The 19,489-nt window shown below is 40.4% G+C and overlaps 1 protein-coding gene across 1 annotated transcript in view; it reads right to left on the bottom strand.

The window, feature by feature from the left end:
* The window catches only part of LOC149264575 (GTP cyclohydrolase 1-like), a 33,773-nt gene extending 16,303 nt beyond the window's left edge, over positions 1-17,470 (bottom strand). Inside the window, exon 1 of the mRNA XM_089428491.1 lies at positions 16,708-17,470. Within this exon, the coding sequence (XP_089284617.1) occupies positions 16,708-16,972 (265 nt within the window). The 5' untranslated portion in view covers positions 16,973-17,470. The remainder of the gene's footprint in view (positions 1-16,707) is intronic.
* Positions 17,471-19,489: the final 2,019 nt, after the last annotated feature.

Genomic DNA, 19,489 nt, shown 5'->3' with positions numbered 1-19,489 from the left:
AGAGATAGCAGGTTCATGGGTGGCTTCTGGTAGGAGCTTTTCAAACTTGTGGGGACTGAGCTAACTCCGAGCACTAGCTATCACCCACAAACTGATGGGCAGACAAAGATAGTCAACAAGTGGCTGGAAGGCTATCTTAGGAATTATGTGACCGGCCAACAAAAGACATGGGTGAAGTGGTTGCATCTGGGGGAACATTGCTACAATACCACTTTCCACATGTCCATTGGCATGACTCCCTTCAAAGCATTATATGGATATGATGCCCCAACTTTTGCAGACAGGATATTTGGGGACAGTCGGGCACCACTGGCCAAAGACTGGATCCAAGAGAGACGGGACATTTTAAAAGTCCTCAAAGACAATCTACATATGGCTCAGAACCAACAAAAATTGTATGAAGACAAACAGAGGGTGGAGCGCAGCTTTGAAGTGGGAGATATGGTGTACCTTCGTCTTCAGCCCCACAGGCAGTCTTCACTCAAAACCAAAGGGCCGGAAAAGTTAAATCTCAAGTTCTATGGGCCATTCAAGATCTTGAGAAGAGTAGGAGAGGTGGCCTATGAACTCGAGCTTCCAAAGGGATGCAAGATTCATGTATTTCATGTCTTGTGCCTCAAAAAGGCCTTGGGACAGCAAGTTGTTGTTTCCACAGAGATTCCACCATTGGATGAGGAAGGAGAATTGGTCTTAGTTCCCAAAAAGATCCTAGATACAAGAGAAAGGAAGCTACGAAGTAGAACGATCAAGGAGAACCTGGTAAAATGGAGGGATTTACCAGTAGAAGATGCTACCTCGGAAGGCGAACAGGTGCTCAAACATCCTGAATTGAAATTGCTCGAGGACGAGCGATCTTGGGCGGGGAGGACTGTAATGTCCCCATCCCCATAGGAAGCTTATGACGAAGTCCACTAGCCTAAAGTGGTTCCCATAGGCTAAAGTGGGGAAATATTTAATAAGGGGACTTAAATTGCATAAGGAAACTTTATAAAGTTCAAAAAGGAGAAAGGGTGATATTTCCGAGGCAACTTAGAAGTCGTTTTAACTTAAGTGAAATATCAAAAAAGTGACTTTATAAAAGTGAATTTAATAAAAAAGGGTAGGTGAAAGGGCAACCCTAAACTCATAAAAGAAGGAAAATGAGACTCTCCTCATTCGTGCAATTGTGAGTTTGGAGAAAGAGCTCTTGGAGAGAGTTGAAGGAGAAGCTTAGGGTTTTGAAACCCTAACCACCATAGCAGACTTCGGTGTTGAAACTAGACACCCTAGTTTGGGTTTGAGAGTGAAATCACCCAAATTTCACCGTTGAACTTCAATGGAGAACAAAATTTCCAAGAAATATTGATGTATTCAAGTTATATCAATTGGTTTTGCATCCTTACATAGTATTTTCTAATTTTTATGACAGGGTGAAGATTTTAGTGGAGAATGAAGGACCAAACATAAATATAAATCAGTAAAGGGAGTGTGAGTGGAGAACATTTAATATTTCAGCTTCCTGGGCCAACGAGTTGTTGAAAGAGAGCTGCATATTTTATGGTGGGGCCAGACCAAATATTTCTCCAAGAAACAGAAGCGTAAACTTATGTAACTAAAGATTGAATGCATCAAGGCAGCATGTTGATGTTTCCCATTTGAAATTACTAGCTGGGTCAAGCCCTTCTTGAAGGCAAAAAGAAAGGAGTCGGTTTAATTTTCCTTTGGTGGCTGGACTCATTTCTAATTGCAGGGCCATGTCTCTTTAGCAAGGATGAGTTCAGAAAATTACAAGGGTCATATTCCTTAATTTTGACTCAAGTTGTGGACCATTTCTTTCAATTGCTAGACGTGTGTATGCTGATGGGAACTAATTTCTGAGCAATAAAGGCAAGAGTACCTTTGTTGAAGGCTGTATTTTCCAGTTTGAAGTCACTGTCATCTCATATCAGTTCATGGGTGTCTTTCTGAGTTTGCACGCTGCCATTTTCCTGCATGTACGTGTCAAAGTACTCCTAGATATGCGTTGAGGGTAATAATGTGGGAGTAACATTCTCTGAAGGTCGTATCAATTGGTTAATTGTTGTCTAGGTTGTATTTCCAAGGAGATAGGTGCTGGTCTTCGCTGATAAACAAAGGCAGAAATATATGGAGAGATTGTTCCTGAGAGCTACTGTCATTTGGAGGGCTATCTAACTGAAGCAACGTTACTAGGTTCAGCTATTCCAAATCAAATCTTTATTATGTTGTACAGTCAATGTAAAGAAGTATTTCGGTTGCTATTACAATGTTAAATATCATATATCAGTTCTGTACTTTTTCTGGGTGATGAAATAAATGTGTTGGATGCTCTAAATTTGGTCTGTGGGTATAAAATTTCCATTTTTATGCATTCTTGGAGTTGAAATTGTGAGTCAAAGCCTACAACAGTGTGCCCAGAATTAATTGACAGAGGACACCAGTGGGGAAAATTTAAAATACAAACCCATAAATTTATTCAAAACTAGAACCTTGGAGGGAAAGGGATTTTACAATGGTATCAGAGCCTTAGTCTTGGCTCAGTCGTGGGTTAACAGCTTGAGAGTTAGTTGCTCCTTGACAGTGCTTTCATGATAGAAGAAAACCCCTATACAGGGATAACATATAGGAGAAAACATACTTACAGAGAACCAACTCCCCTTACAGAGGAAAATATCCCTAATACAGAGAGTGAAGAGACGCCAGAAAAGGGCAAGGGGATAGAGAAAACACCTGAGTTTGAAAGACCAGATATGGGGGATAAGGAGGAACAGGCTTTTAATAGCTTGCTCAAGGCTATAAATGACTTGGCCAAGGGCCAAAAAAAGATGGTGGATTTGATGAAAGGTTTGACAAACACAAGGACTTCCACTGGGAAGGAGCCATTGAATGGGGAAGGGTCCAACAGTGCTGAGGGCAATCAAGCCCGTACTCATGTGCAGAACCAATCACACACTGCTAGTAAAATGCCCAAACCTAATATGCCTCAATTTGTACAAGAGGTTGCAGAGGACTTAACAAAGCAGGCTAATTTTGGAATCCCTTATGCAGATTACATGGAGCAGTATCAAGCTTTAGGACAAGATTTTCGCGCTGCTATGAGATTTACTGATTTCTGCCACCTTCAGTTGAAGAGCAGACCCAAACCATCTCAGAGGTTTCCAAGGCAGAATCAGGAGCTGCAGAAAACTTTGGGGAAGGTGACCATCCCCTACTTTGATGGGTTGTCCAAATGTTCAGCTCAATCGTGGGTACTAAAATTGAACACTTATTTTCCGCTACATCATCTGACCGAGGAGGAGGCTATCAAATTGGCCACCCTGCACTTGGATGGTGAGGCCTATGAATGGTGGTATCATGGGTTGGTGATGTTGGGGCATGGCAGCATCACATCATACACAGAGTTCACTCAGAGGCTTATTGAACGCTTTGACAAAAAAAATCCGGAGATTCATTTTATAGAGTTCGCACAGCTCAAGTAGACAACTAGTCCGGAGGCTTATATTGCAGAGTTTCAGTGGCTGGTGATCATGGTCACAGATATTTCGGAGGCCAGATTGGTGATGCTATTTGTAGAGGGGTTAGCAAAACCTCTACGTGGATGGGTCAAGAGTTTTGAACCCCACCGCAAATCGTGCGGAAATCAATAAAACCAAGGGCTTACAGGATGTCGCTTTCAAAAATAAATTCACTCCTAAACCTTCTTTCCCTCAAAAGGGTAAAGAGGTCAAGCCACCGGAAAACCAAAGATGGAGATGAGGAGACCTAGAAAGAGCTAAGGAAAAAGAAGCTTTGCATCAATTGTCAGGGGCCATAGGCACCAAGGCACAAGTGTGCTAGCAAAGACAAAACATGCAAAGTTCATACATTGAGGCGTACTCAGAGAGTGACAACGATGATGGGGATGAGGAGAAGATACAGGGACCTGTATAGGAACAGGTACAGGGGCAGATGCACCAGACTGTTGGAGGTGAGTCCTCGCATGCAGAGGGCAAAGCTCCTATTTTAGCCTCTATGTCGAGATTCCCTAGATATCACACTTTCAGAGTTAGAGGGGTTATAGCGGGGCACAAGGTGACAGTACTGGTTGATGGTGGAGCTTCTCACAACTTCATAGATGCTGAGTTGGTGGAACGGAGGGGAATTCCTACTGCAAAGTTTGATGGTTTTACAGTCGTCATACCAGGGAAACATCAGATGGACTGCAACAAGTACATTCCCAAGCTACAACTCACCATGGGGAACTACACAGTGACAGATGACTTCTTCGTGGTGGATGTGTCGAAGCTAATGTGGTGTTGGGGTGTCAGTGGCTTTACTACATCGGAAAGTACACCACGGACCAGCGGAACATGGAGATGGAGTTCAATGATCCAATAGATGGCAAGAGGGTAGTTTTAAGAGCCATGCATAAATACCCGCCCAAGCTTGTATCATCCAACCACATGGAGGTTGTATTGAGACGAGGTGATATCGAGTGGGCAGTGGAGTGCCTTATTATAGACAACAGGAAGTTGGCGCAGCCACGACAGTTGAAGCAGAAACGTTTCCAGAGTCGGTGGCAAGTAGAATAGGCGACTCAGTGTGAGATCTAGGTCATATGGATTTGTGCTTGCACAGAGCCTACGCAGAGGGTGACGCAGGGCAAGACGTAGAGGGTTTCAAAGGCCAATCTTCAGTGTCGGATTTGCCTGTGGGGTGAGGAAAATCACTCACTATATTTTTGCCAATATTTTTCTCTATATGATTGCCAAATTTGGCATCCAGTTTATTGTATTCAGATTTTCTCACTACTGCATAATAATAAATATTAAAGCCCTTAGTTGTTGCACTGTTTTCCCAAGTTGAGTTTTTCCAAGGACAATTGTCCAAAAATAACTGTGTCAAATTTATTTGTGTGCTAGATTTTCTCAGATTCCAGCACTATTTTTCTTCCGCAATATTTATTTGTGAAAATCACAATGTGAATTATTCGGTATTTTTCGTAGCAAACTGCAAATAGATTGTTAAATAAATTAACAATTAGGAAAATAATTTCCAGTTGTTGTGATAGATGAAATTTTCACATGGTATCAAAGAGTGGGTGATCAGCCAGGAAGCTCAGAAGCAGAGAAGGAAATTTCGCTATTCAGTGGGAACAACAGGCCGAAATTCCTAGAGGCTGCACAATTCATTGACAAGCAGGCCAAATTGTTGGGGCAGAAATTCTATTTTCAGTTGCAGGGTTGCAAAAAAATCAAGTTGCCCTATATAATGATTACAGTAGTCAGAGGGAGCAACAGCAACTCAGATTTTCGTTGAGCAAATTTTTGGTTGGACGCAGAGGGATTTGCATCAATTTCAGTTGCAGAATCAATGTCAGGTGGAAGAGAAATTGCTCACACGGAGGGATATTTCTCTCAGAGGGTTTCTAGCCAAGAAATCAGATTTTCCCAGTTGCAGGTTGGCAATAGCAGCTAGCAGATCTACGCATTCCAAGAGGGAGTGCTAATAGCAGAGCAGCAACCGAGCAAAGGAAGAGGGAGTTTCCATATCAAATTCAGATATGGCCACCACTGGGCTTAGAGATCAAGATAGGTTGGATGGAGCTTCCAACTACGTCATCTGGAAGGCGAGGATGTCCTTCCTTCTAGATGAATATGGCCTAAAAGCCTACGTAGACAATGTGGTAGCAGTTCCCCAAGATGCGGATCAACTCAAAGAATACAGGAAGGAGATCGCGAAGGCGAAGCAGTTGATCTTAGATGAAGTCCGAGATCATATAGTCTCACGTGTAGTTGGCCAAGGAACGGTCAAGGAAACGTGGGATGCTCTCTCCACGCTGTATCAAAGTACTTCCGAGCAGCGGAAGATGTTACTGGAAGAGAAGCTCAAATATGTAAGGGTGCAGATGGGATAAGGCATAGATCCCTTCCTCACCAGGATTCAAGAGGTCCGAGATCAGCGTGCAGTGGTTGGGGCAGTGCCTCAACCATCAAAGCTCGTATGATTGGCACTAAACAATGTCTCGGAGGATTGGCAAGTCTTCGTCCAAAGTATATTGGGCAGAGACACACTACCTAGATGGGACAGGATGTGGGCCAATTTGCAGCAGGAGGAAATGAGGTGAGCTTTTCTTAAGAGCTCCATCAGTGGCAATAGTAGCAGTGGATCGAAGAGTGTGAAGGAAGAGGAGAATGTGGCCCTTGCATCGAAGGGTCCCAGTCAAGCGCAGGGGGAGCAGAAGAAGAAGGACCTATCAAAGGTCAAGTGCTTCAGGTGTGGCGAGTTTCGCCACTACAGTACCCAGTGTCCTCTCAAGAAGAAGGACAAGCAAGAGAAGCAGGATCAACAGACAGCATCCACAGAAATAGACAAGCTTTCCTCTAGGATAGAGGAAGAGTTTGCTATGTTCACAGATATACCTCCAGAAGTGAGGTGGGGTGATTTGGTACTGTAGCCCTAGAGAGCTACAGAGATTGGTCAAGATCATTACCTTGCTACAGGGGCCCGCAATATTCAGTCGCAAGATTGATTAGTGTCAATGATGCAGTCAAATTCCGAAGCGAGAGTTGAAAACTAGTAGTAGTCAAATGCTAAGGAGTGCAGTGCAATGTTGGCAGCAGTGCATAGTGGCACAGTAGCAAAGTCAACAGTAGCACAGATGCCTTGGTGGACAATGTAGTAGCTATTAGCAGTCAGAGGCTCGGGAGAATGCATGATACTAAACACGGTTGATTCAGTATTTAGGATGCTTCTTAGTTGCAATTGCAACAGTAACAGTTGAGAGGGAGTTGCAGTGCAGATGCAGGGTTGGCAGCAGTATGGCAGTGTCAGTAGTAGCACAAATGCAACATCAGAGTTAATGCAATGGTTGATGGGTAGTGACGGAGGAAACAACGCAGTGACTGAGGAAGCAGCACTATGACTGAGGGAGCAGCACTGTGACTAAGGGAGCAGCACTATGACTGAGGGAGTAGCACAGTCATTTCCAGCAGAGTTTCTTGCCAGACATCAGCAGCGTGACAAAGGATGATATAGAGACAGAGTGTTGTGGCAAGGTGTGTAGCACTAGAATGCAATGCTCGCTAAAAGGAAGTGTTAGTTTTTGTAGCATCGTATGTGTTCTAACCACGAAATTTGGTGGAGAGGCTAGAATACATGAGATCTCCAAAACCCAAATATTGTTTCTGGAAATCCCACCTAGATATCACTTAATTATATTATTAACCTATTTTTTAATGTTTCCTAAGTCTAAACTTAAGAAAACTGGTTAATTAATCAAAATTAATTTAAGTCAAGATGAGAATAGTCTAGAAACTCACACAGATCAACTTCAAGATGATCCTAGCCCTTGATTAAGTTTTAATCTTGGTCGTTAGTGCTCCAACAAAGGATTATAAGAAGAAGCCGATGGGCACTTGGAGAATATACACCAAAGACACTTGGAGAATCCGATTTTCCAAAGTAGCAGCAGTCAGTTGCCGGAGAGTTCAGGCTTCAGTGACGAAGCAGAGGCAATGAGGGGCAGAGATAGTGAGGCAAGAGGAAGTTATCCAGATCCAACGAGTACATTACAGAGAGTCAGAGATAGCCACAGTGAGGCTAACGCAGGGGCTGTGCAAAAGCCTTTAATAAGTTGTTCGATTTGCAGATTCGGGAAGTCGTTTTAGAGATCCGGTGGTAGAAGAATTTCACAGAGGAAGGGAGAAATGTTTCCAAGGTCAGTGGCAAGCAAAAGAGGCAGCTCAGTGTGAGATTCAAGTCGTACAGATTTGTGCCTACACAGAGCCTATGCAAAAGGTGACGCAGGAAAAGACGTAGAGTGTTTCAGAGGCCAATCTTCAATGTTGGATTTGCTTGTGGGGTGAGGAAAATTCCACACTAGATTTTTGCTAGTATTTTTCTCTATAGGATTGCCAAATTCAGCATCCAGTTTATTGTACTCGGATTTTCTCACTACTGCATAATAATAAAACCCTCAGCTGCTGCACCGATTTTCCCAAGTTGGGTTTTTCCGGGGACAATTGTCCAAAAATAACCATGTAAAATTTATTTGTATGTGTGCTAGATTTTCTCTGATTCCAACATTATTTTTCTTTCGTAGTATTTATTTGTGAAAATCACAAAGTGAATTATTTGGTATTTGTCGTAGCAAACTGCAAATAAATTAACAATTAGGAAAATAATTTTCAGTTGTTGTGATAGATAAAATTTTCACACACTGTGTCCTTCACTCTTTTTTAGGTTGCTTGATCTGTCTTTCTCCAAAAAAACAAAACTCTAAAATAACCCTGGCCCCAAGAGCGGTCTTGACCTCCCTCAACCTCTTCAACATGATGAATGAAAAGGCAAACCGTGCATCTGCAATCTTCAACAATGATAGATTGGTGTACTCCTTGTAGATTGTGAGAGCATTTGTATGATTTTGTACAAAGTTGCGGATATCCCGTGCAGCATCAATAATACTTCTAATCCAAGGCACATCAGAAGCAATAGATTACAATTTTAAATTCAAAGAATGGACAATGCAAGGTGTCCAAAATACTTGTGGATATTTAGCTTCGACAATCATGCCAGCAACCTTGCAAACAGGTGCATTATCAATAACTTTAATAAGAACAACTCAAGAATCACACACCTACATCTTCAATAACTTTAATGAACAACTCACCAATATATTGTGCATCCTTGTATTGCTCAAGTGCATCCAATAATTTCAAGAAAACCGATCCATTCAAAGAAGACACCATGAAGTTGATGAGTGGGTGGTGTGTTGGATCTATCCATCCATCGAAACCAATACTAACCCCAGATGTTGGCCATGCTAATTTAATAGGCTCAAGCATTTTATCCACCTTTTCCTTTGCCTTAGTCAATAATGTGGTTCTAAGCTTCTCTAACCCAGGAGGCACATACCCTGATGAAGCCCCTTGAGTTAGAGCTTGGCACATCTCAAGAAATAAAGGTGAGCGTGCAACATTAAAGGATATGAAGTTCTGATAGAAAAGAATACAATGGTGAGATCAAACTCTTCCTATTTCTCTTTCTGAAAAATCTTGTCCATTGGACCAAGTTCCACTACATTTCTTTTTGTTGCTTGACCCACACCCCCACCAAAACTCTCAAATGGAAATTTGTTGTTGCTTTTCCTTAAGAATGGAAGGGGATCATCATTCTTGTTTTTTTAGATGATGTAGCCACCCTTGCCACATAAACATTGGACTCCTTTTCCATTTCTTTCCTCTTAGCAAAAGACACCTGTGCACATGCTCCAATCCCACAACCTGGTAAATCCAACAAATGACCTTTCACACAATAATAAGTACTCTTGAAATGATTGTTGCAATAGTTGCATTTCCAAGCAACATTGCCTCCTCCCTTCAAGTTGTTGCCTGGCCCTTGATCTCTTGTGACATACTTCCACAAGGGATATTTATTTTCTTGAGCCTATTGTCTTTCTAAATTCATTCTGCCCTCAACATTTGAAGTTGTTGTTGCAGCCCCACTTCCAATACAGGGAACACTTACAAACCCTGATGAAATTGCAACAGGAGGGGCATCACCAATGGGGACATTCTTCCCCTTCCCTGCTGCCCTAGATTGATTGAATGTTGTAAAAAAATTTAGAAAAAATGCACAAACTTGCAAAAAAAATGCACATGCAAACTATTGTAGTAAAAATGCAAAAAAAGTAGAAGCAAAATGCACTTATTTGTTGATTGAATCACCTCCAAAATGCTCCCAAACCCTTTGCTAGAAGCTCCCACACACTCACAACAGAAGACACACTCAAGAATGAGTGCCAAATGAGCCCAAATCAGGATTTATTGGTCGCGCGACATACTTTTTTAGGGGGACACATGTCCTGAAATTGGGGCACGCTGGGCACATTCTCGGGATTCATGTGTCCGTCAAATCCCATGATTTGGGACACGTCGGACACACTCTTAGGACACGTGTCCCAGCGAATCGTGTCTAATTCGTGGGATTCGGGACACAAGAGGGGGTTTGGACAAATTCGGTTTCTTAGGTTAGGTTTTATGCAAAACACCTTCCTTACTAAGAGGGAGTGTTAGTTTATGTAGCTCGAACAGGGGTTCTAGTCTCAATAGGTGTAAATGATGCTAAGAGCACAAGAGGATAAATTATCTCCAAGCCCAAAAAAATTCTATGGGAAAATGTCTTAATTAGATTATTAACCAGTTTTATATTATTTTCCCAAGTCTAACTTAGGAAAACGAGTAAATTAATTAATATGTTGGTTCGAAACGTGTCGACCTAATTCTTTTGATGTGATTTCTTCCGAAAATGTTTTCATTCTAATTAATATTAATTGAGACGAGTCGATTTCTATCTAGAGACTTCTAGAAAAGTGACTTGATGAAGTCAAGATGATCTTAGCTATCGATCGGGATTATATCTTGGTCATTGATTGCTCAACGAGAGATTATAAGAGGAAGCCAATGGGCATCTTGGAGAAATAGATTCGATTAAGGAAGGGCGCATTGATAGCATGGAACACCAACTGAGGGTTTCAGCAATGATTGAGGAGATATTTCTTGACAGTGATTTCCAGTTTCTCAGAGACAGAAGGAGGCTAAATTATTTTTGCAGAGGGAGGTCGAATTAGCCAATGCGAGTTGCCAGTTCACTAGTGCAAGTTGTCGAAGGACCAATTCGTGTTGCCAGTTGTGAGAAAGATTCGCTAGAGGTATACAAGTAGGTTGTGCGAGTTGTTGTAGGTAGAATAACTTGCAGGATCAATTTTCCAGAGGCAATGCAAGTTGTCGAAAAGGCCAGTGGCATTTCAAATTGGCCAATGAGAATTATGGAAGGATGTGTCAATTGCCAATTGGAGGCCAAGTTGATTTGCAGCGGTTCAATTTGGTCAGTTGAAGTGAAGAAAAATATTTGCCAGAGCTTTGTCCGTTTACGACAAGCAAGGGTAATAATTTTCATTTACATATTTGCTGAAGAATAATAAAACCCTCATCTACAAAACTAGTTTTCCCCATATTGGGGTTTTTCTACAAACAATTTGTCCAAAAATTTTGATTTCTATTTTTTATGTGTGGTTTTCTCAATTCTTGTGATTTGTTAATTAGTGAATATTGTAGTAGTGTTTTTATTCAGTATTTGCAGTAAATTAACTCACTGAGAAAAATAATGTTTAAAAGATAGGACAATAGTTATCAGTTAACTGCAATAGAACTTTTCACATGCCTAATTTGCGGCTTCCTCTACTGGCCAACGTTGCGATTGTCCCAAACTGCGATCAATACAAGCTCTTATGTCTGACCCTAATCTGCTTAGCCACCTTCAAGTCTAAGGTTTTTATAAATACGCTACATTGTCTAAAGGTCACCTCGTATCGCTTATCCTCCAATGCTGAAACTGAAATGAGGTTCTTCTTGAGCCCTAGAACATAAAGGACATCTCTAAGAAAATAAGGGTTACCTGACTCCCTCTCAAATCTGACTGTACCAATTCCCTCTGCTCAGTACTTCCCATCATCTTCCATCTCAATATGGAACTACATGTCCTTCTCTATCAATTTGTTGAAGTAGTTCTTGTTCCCCGTCATATGACAGGACGCATTGTTGTCTACATACCATAAGTTGGTAACCACTGAGCTTGTCATGCAAGCAGTAAGTGAGAACTCATTCTCAAAATGAGAAGAGAACTCATCTATCTCTGCAGAGGCTACTATTTGGTCCTTCTTAGACCCTTTCTCCCTGTTAGGGCACTTAGTAGCATAGCGCCCAAACTGATGGCATGAAAGACACTTGATCCTGTTGAGATCTTTCTTCTTCCTCTCTCCCTTCGAGCTCGGCTCACCACCACCACTGTTCTTCTTGTCTTTCGACCTACCTCCTTTGCTAGCTAAGGAAAAGTTATCTATATCTTTAGTCTTGGTGCAAGAACCTGACTGAACATGTCTGCGAAGTTCTTCTTCGACACAATCACCCCATAATCGCTCCTAGTCTAGAAGCTTCTCCTTGGCACATATTCCATCCATAAAAGTTTCCCAAGCCTTGGTGAAACCCATCACGACAAAACTCACGAGGTCTCTATCTAGAATTGTCTCACCCACGCTAGCCAGCTCATCCCTAACTTGGGTACATTTGGTGAGGTATGACACCACAGAATCTAACTTGGTCATTCTGATGGTTCTCAATTTATTTTTCAATATTAACTTTTTGGCATCACTCAAACCTTGATAGAGGCCAATAATGGCCATCCACATAGCTTTGGTTGACTTCTTATCGGTTAAGTGAGGGATGGTGTGGTCTTTGACTCCTTCCAAGATGATTCTCATTGCCTTGGCATCTTTTCTGTTACGGTGGGCTAACTGTTTAGGGTCATTAGGGGTCGTTGGGAAATTATCCACAAACTCCCAGACCCCTTGTTCTGTTGAAAAATGTGTAACTAGGTTCAGTCTTCATAAAGATGAAATTTACTTTTGATCGTTGTAAAGTGTAAAATGAAAGAAAAATATTATTATTATTATTTTTGGAGCATGGGTTTCATGCTCAAGGTCTTTTATTTTATAGGTCAAACACCCATTGAGTGCTTCTAGGGTTTGTCCTAGATCAAGAAGTCAAAAGAGTCATTGTCATAAGTTGAAGACCCCATCGGGCACATTGTAACTTGTAAAGAAAATTATTTTTGTCTTAAAAAGTGTCCAGATACCCTCCAAGACCAAGTTGGCCTGGTAGTCGGCCTAAAAGGAAGAGCCACATCCACCTTGAAGAGCCTATATATAGTGAAAATAAATAGAGTTGAAGACAAAAAGCACATAAGACATAAGATATACCCAGGAAACCCCAACTTCGGGGAAAACCTGTAACTATTTATATTTTCCATTAGCTTCAACAAAATAATAATTTTCAGAATTTTTATAGCAAGGGCGTACTCCCCTTTTACAGTGAAATCCTCTAAACAGTTGAACCAAGCAAAATCGAATCAGTGCTGGTGTACTATCGCGCAGTATGGCCTCTCTGTGCATTGTATGAACTATACGGTCGCGCAGTGGGCTCTTCCTTTGCGTACTATATGGCCGCACTAAAGCTAGGTTGTGTAAGAGTTGTTCAGCCCTCCTCTTTCTCTCACTCTTGGTCATTGATCTTCAACTGACTATTGAAAACACTAGTCTCCTTATCGAGCTAACACACACCCTATGCCAAAGTCGAACTGGCCAATAATGCCCCCTAAAACCTCTTATAATTCGACTTGGTCCCCACCATCACTCTCAATGGTTGAGATTAAACCTTGATGAAAGGTTGAGATTAAATCATAAGTTGACTTTACGATTTTTTAATTTTCCTAAGTCCAACTTTAGGAAATAGTTAAATAAATTAATACGTTACTAAGTGGTTGTCTTATGGATCCCTCTGCTAGCCTTGGCACCTAGGCACGCAAAACCCTTGCTTCTCTACTCCAATCAACAAGAAATCTAGATTGTTGGCTTGGGAAAAGGTCAAATGGAGGATGTGCGACTCAAGGAAGGCAATGAAAATACGTATTTTTCCAAATACAAGCAATCACAAGAAGGGCAAAAAATACAATATGAAAGGAATATAATGAGGATGAAAAGGAATCCCTAAAGTTTGAAGATATAGCTACGGAGTCGAGTATTACAATCACATTTGTTTAGAGCCAAGAAGGGAAAACAATCAAGACATTTTAGCTATCTCTTCCTTCTTTGGATGTATGGTGATTGATCAACAAAATATAAATCAACAACTAACCATTAAAGAGGAGAATCTAACGATAGTACTTAACTCCTTGCCATCAAATAAGGCCCTTAGCCTGATGGGTGGACAAATAAATTTTGTGTAAGCTTCTAGGACCTACTTAGCAAGGATTTGCTCATGGTGGGATAAGAGTCTCCACTTTCATGATAAATATTATAAAAGCGGAGTAACGTTTTCATTTTGATTACAAACCATATAGTTATCTAATTATGTTTACAAAATCATAGTGAAGTTTATAGCCCACAAGATAAAACCCATTTTTTCTCAATCCCTCTCCTCAAAACAATTTGAGTTTTTGGATGATCCACAGATTCACAATGCCAATGGAGTGGCACAAGAAACTCTAAACTCAATCAAGGCAAGAAGACTTCCAACCTTCATGGTTAATTTAGACTACCTTAGGATCACATGAATTGGCTTTCTTTGAGAGTCCTTTTAGCACATGCTGGCTCTGCATATAACCTTCTCGATTGGAGAGACGGAGGTTATACTTCTTTAAATTTCTCAATTTAATAAACGGATCAACCTCCAATTTTTTTAAGCCATCCAAAAGGAGGCATTCAACGGGGATATCCAATATTCCTCAGCTCTTTCTCATCATAGCAAAGGGTCATAGCACATTCCTATAACACATAAAAGTCAAGGCTATTCAGGAGTGAAAGTAGCAGGGAATATAGTGATGTCTCTATCATGTTTGTCAATGATGTTCTGTTATTTGGAAATGGGACCATTCCAATAACCACTTATCTCAGAGGGTGATTCGGTTAGTCAATTTTAGGTCCAGATAACTCTTATGGCTTCTTCAATGGTGCCTCACCTAGGAATCCAAGGAAGAGAAGCACAAGGGATATATTAACTGTCAACAGTGTTCACTCTATCACATTTCAGTTTGGTTCAAGAGTCTGACAAACAACCATGCGTAAATAAGGGCAGCCTACATCCTTCTTCGGCTCGCAAAGAAAAGGAGAATTCAGGATCTGAAAGTGTTTGGAGATTACCATCTTGCTTGTGGCTGGTTAGAACTAGAAGGTCCACTGAAATGTAGGAATATCAGTTTGATGGCTTCAGTTAATAATAATTTATAACTAGCAAGAAGTTCAGTAACATCACATTTACCTACACTTAAAGTGAAAACAATTCAATGGCTGATCAAGAAGCAAAAAAAGGTGTGTGATCTATAGGCAGGAGTTCTAAAGACAAGGTATTGGAGAAGATCATTCTGGATACCAGATCCTTTGACTGAACAGCTTAATTTTGGAGGCCCAGTGGCCACTTCATGCTTTTATTGGTTTTTTGTCTTTTTGGAGTATTCATGAACAGTTTCTCTGACCTTCTGTTAACTTTGGTATTGGACAATTGATTTTTGTACAGATATAACTTTCAGAAGATGCGCTTATGTGAGGCATGCACTCCATATTGAGCTTCATGTATAGTCTGTAGGCTAATCTTGACGTACTTTTTCTAAATGTTAAAATATTTTCTTCAAAATATATGTGTGCACATGTGTGTGTGTGTATGTCGATGTCCTAGATGTGATTGGTTTTAAATTTTTTGGATTTCGTTTATGAATATTGAAATACATACATACATGTGCATGTATCACTTCCTCGTTTCCTTAAATTTTGATAGTGATGTTTCCAAAATCCATCTCATTTCCTTGTTCAAGGTGACATAGCTAGTAACTGTAGATTAAACCTAGGATAAGAACTCATGCCCCGCATATCACATATGCTACACAACCTTATCAGGCATGTCGCTGCAACACCACTAAATTTAATTCAATGGATGCATAGCATGACACAGAAGAAATCCAAAAGCAACCAGTCAACAGCCCAATCAAATCACAAGTACAACAGCAGCCAAATCTGACCTATCTATTTTTGTTTTGACAACAAACCATCCAATGGCTTCATAAATGAAAACAACTTCTAGGCAAACTCACTTAGCTTACATCAATTCAAACACATTCCAAATGCTTTGTCATAATGCATCATTCAACATTGTGACAACCGCATGATATTTGGCAATCCTCAAAGCTCTTTTGTTAGGCTTGATACTAAATTGTATGCATCTCTTATGGGTTGAGCATATATATTAGACTGGAGGCCATATCAGTTCGGTTGATAACAATAAAGCTTCCCTACTCAGCATGAGATCTCAAGTCTCAAGCAGCATAATAAAATAATGCAGAATTTACAGTAAGAGGGGCTGAATTTCTTGACGGCAAGACAATGAGGTCACTTGTGAGATCAATAGACTGTTAAACCATCCACCAAGCTTCAGTTCCCTATGCGGTCTCCTTGGCATGCATGGCATGATTTTCAAAGGGATGGTGATTTTGGTGGAATATATAGTATATAGCCCTCAGACCTGACACCCAAGCGCAAGGAGGTCTGCTCTTTGTGCTTCAGCCCCTTAAGGAATATTTTCGAATCATAAGGGTGGTGACCAATCTAGCCAACAACCCCACAAATAAAAATCTTGGTTGGGTCACTTGGGAGATCGATAGAATGTTAATCCATCCACCAAGTTTGCATTCCCTCTGGTTTCCCTCACAAACATGGCATAAGTTTCAAAGGAATGATGATTTTGGTCGAATATATAATATATACCCTTCAGACCTGGCACATAAGCGGAAACAGTTCGGCTCTTTATGGTGCAGCCCCTCAAGCCATCTTTTAGGAAACACTTCCCATAAATAACTTTTTTTCGAAAAAAGGTGGTGACCAATCTACCCAGCAGCCCCACAAAAAAAAAAAAATATTCGCTCCGCATGCCCTAATGCTTCTACAGCCCTTCAAACAGATAAAATATCTGTTACATCCTCAATAGATACCAAAAGCACCAGTAATAGATAATAGAAGGCCATCAAATCCAAATTATAAAACTCTGAAATACAGCGTCCGTCTTATATATATAAGTCCCCAAAAAGCATGCAGAAAAGTACAAAGAAACAGGCATATTGAATGCATACCTCTTGTTCCATCCCTGAAGGCCTTGGCAACACGGAGTGGAGTTTTCTTCAATCCATCTCGGTTCACATCTTCGCCCAACCCCTGCAGCAACACCTTCACAGCAGCCATGATGGCCGGGTTCGAATCCGATTCCGCACTGTTGTCAACGTGGGCATCCTCGCATTCGTCTGTGCATGCATCTGGGTATGGTCTGAAATCGGTTGCAAGAGTCATGGGTTCGTGTCCTGCCTCCCTCAAGCCCCCCATTGGCGGAGGCAATTTCATCCCTCAGATGGACAGAAAAACGATTTGGGTTATAAAAAACTGATATAGAGCGGGCTGCAAAACAGGCAAGACAGAGATATGGACCGCCTGCAATGGTCTCCTCATAGACAGAAGCTCTCGAACGCCATTGTTCACAGACCACGTACACACAAAATGATATAGCTATGGGATAATTGCAGCATAAGATGATATTAATATAGAATCTGATTTGAACCCATACATGCCCGAAAAGACAGTAAAATGTGGACTAAAACTGATTCATTATTAGGACTAAACTGATTCATCATTGGGATGTGTTTGGCTTGGTCCTCGTTTCACCACCGAATATCCTTGTTTTTTGCATTTTTTTTCGGGGAATGAGCAGAAGGTCATTGAATGATTATTGTCCGTTTAGATTCGGTCAGACTTACTATGTTTGGAATGATGATAATCGAGACATTGTGGAAGACCTTTGTTTGGTTGTTTGGTTAAAAACGAAAACGCTAGTTTAGTTAAGAATTCAAATTCAATTATAACAGTTTTTGAGTTCCCACCAGAGGCCCACATCACATCAATTCCAATGCAGACCATTCTCAGTGGGAGGTTGAGATGACCAGAATACAGAGCCACAACCTCTCGTTTTTTTTGGGATTAGGTGATTAGAAACGTGAGGTTTTGGAACAAATTTTGATTGGTGGTGTACGAGTCAAGGTAATCTGAACTGATAGAATTCTCAGTCAAGCAAAGTGGAAGGGAATACATATCAAAACGATTATTACTCAACTATGGATCAAAAAGGTGTCTCGGATTTTTTGTCATTTAAATAATAGCAATTCTTTTGAATTCTGTCCCTCTGGATTATATTAAATGTGGATGGGAAAGTGAAATGACTTTCTAACAATCCTTTGGGTTATAATAGATGTATGTGGGAAAGGTGAAATGACTTTATAACAACCCTTTGTATTTCATTTACGTTAGCTGTTTTCTTTCTTGGAAAGGTAAACGTTTAATGACAGGTTGGCAACTTCTACCAACCTTGTTGTAGAATACAAGTTCGTATCAACCATTGGCTCTGTTTTTCGAAAATATGTGACAAGCTTGCCATGGATATTGGAATTTTCAAAAGATAAATAATTATAATTATTTTAAATATGAGTTGAAATTTATTTTGATTTTGGATTTATTAAATTTTGAGGGTACAAAATATAAATAATTATAATTTATTTTAAATATGAGTTTAAATTTATTTTGATTTTGGATTTATTAAATTGTGAGAGTATAAAAGTTGGGGAGTAAAATTTTTTCATATATTTTTTATTTTAAAGGATTTTATTTTTTTTATTTTTAATAAATATGGGGCTAAAATAAATTTAGAGTGGCATTGTTCAATATAAACATTATTTATTATGTTTTTAAGTAAAATTATGAATATGACATTTCTCAAATGTCGATGTAAAATAATTGTCATCATAATAATTTATTTTAATTATTTTATTAGTTTTTATATTCATATCATTTTTATTATGTTATAAATAATTAAGTTTTTTTTAAGTCTACATTGATGTCTTTTTCTAGGTATATTTTTCAATGAGTTTTACATTTTTCTATATATTATTCATTGTGTTTTTCATGAAATCCAATAACAAAACACTATTGAATTAACATGTTTAAATAATTAAACCTATACAAGTAAGTGCCTTGAGAGTTTTTCAAGGTTCTAATTATACATCTAAAAGTGTATTTCAAATACCAAAAAGTAATGATATCATTAAAAATTGTATCACAAAATTTTGATAGAAAAACAAAAACATAACATAACTAGCATTTGCATCAGACGTTGCAAAGAAAACGCCGTAAGGCAATGGATAACATATAACACTATGTAAAGCCATCAATAACATATGACACTAATTGACGCTTTTTTGACCCACCACCTCCGAGCTGGCACCCGTTGCGCTAGCAACCAACACCCACGCAATTTCAAACGAGCCCTCACGCCAAACATTCATTTGCTCCATTTGCACAACCGGAACAGGTCCTCTCGAGCATTCGTTTCTCCCGCTCACGGTGCTTGCTCATTTGCTCCATTCGCACAACCGGAACAAGTCCTCTCGAGCATTCGTTTCTCCCGCTCACGGTGCTTGCTCACCTCGCAAGTCCGCTCGTGGTGTTGAATCCCGGCAGGCTGTGCCCCAGGCGTAAGGTAAATTATACTCTGTGAACAATGACATCCACCATTTTGGCAACCAACACCCACGCAATTTCAAACAATCCCTCGCACCAAACATTCATTTGCTCCATTCGCACAACCGGAACAGGTCCTCTCGAGCATTCGTTTCTCCTGCTCACGGTGCTTGCTCACCTCGCAGGTCCGCTCGCGGTGTTGAATCCCGGCAGGCTGTGCCTTAGGCGTAAGGTAAATTATACTCTGTGAACAATGACGCCCACCATTTTGGCAGGTGCCCGGAAGGCCCATGCATACGAGTCCCACCCCGTGCTGCTATAAATTATCTACATTGGCAGCTCCCAGCGTCTTGC

This window comes from Pinus tabuliformis, chromosome 6 (genome assembly GCF_031772625.1).
Source record: "Pinus tabuliformis cultivar Carrire ecotype Pingquan chromosome 6, CPIR1, whole genome shotgun sequence".
In the NCBI taxonomy this organism is placed as follows: domain Eukaryota; kingdom Viridiplantae; phylum Streptophyta; class Pinopsida; order Pinales; family Pinaceae; genus Pinus; species Pinus tabuliformis.
This window is presented reverse-complemented; position numbering and strand designations above follow the sequence as displayed.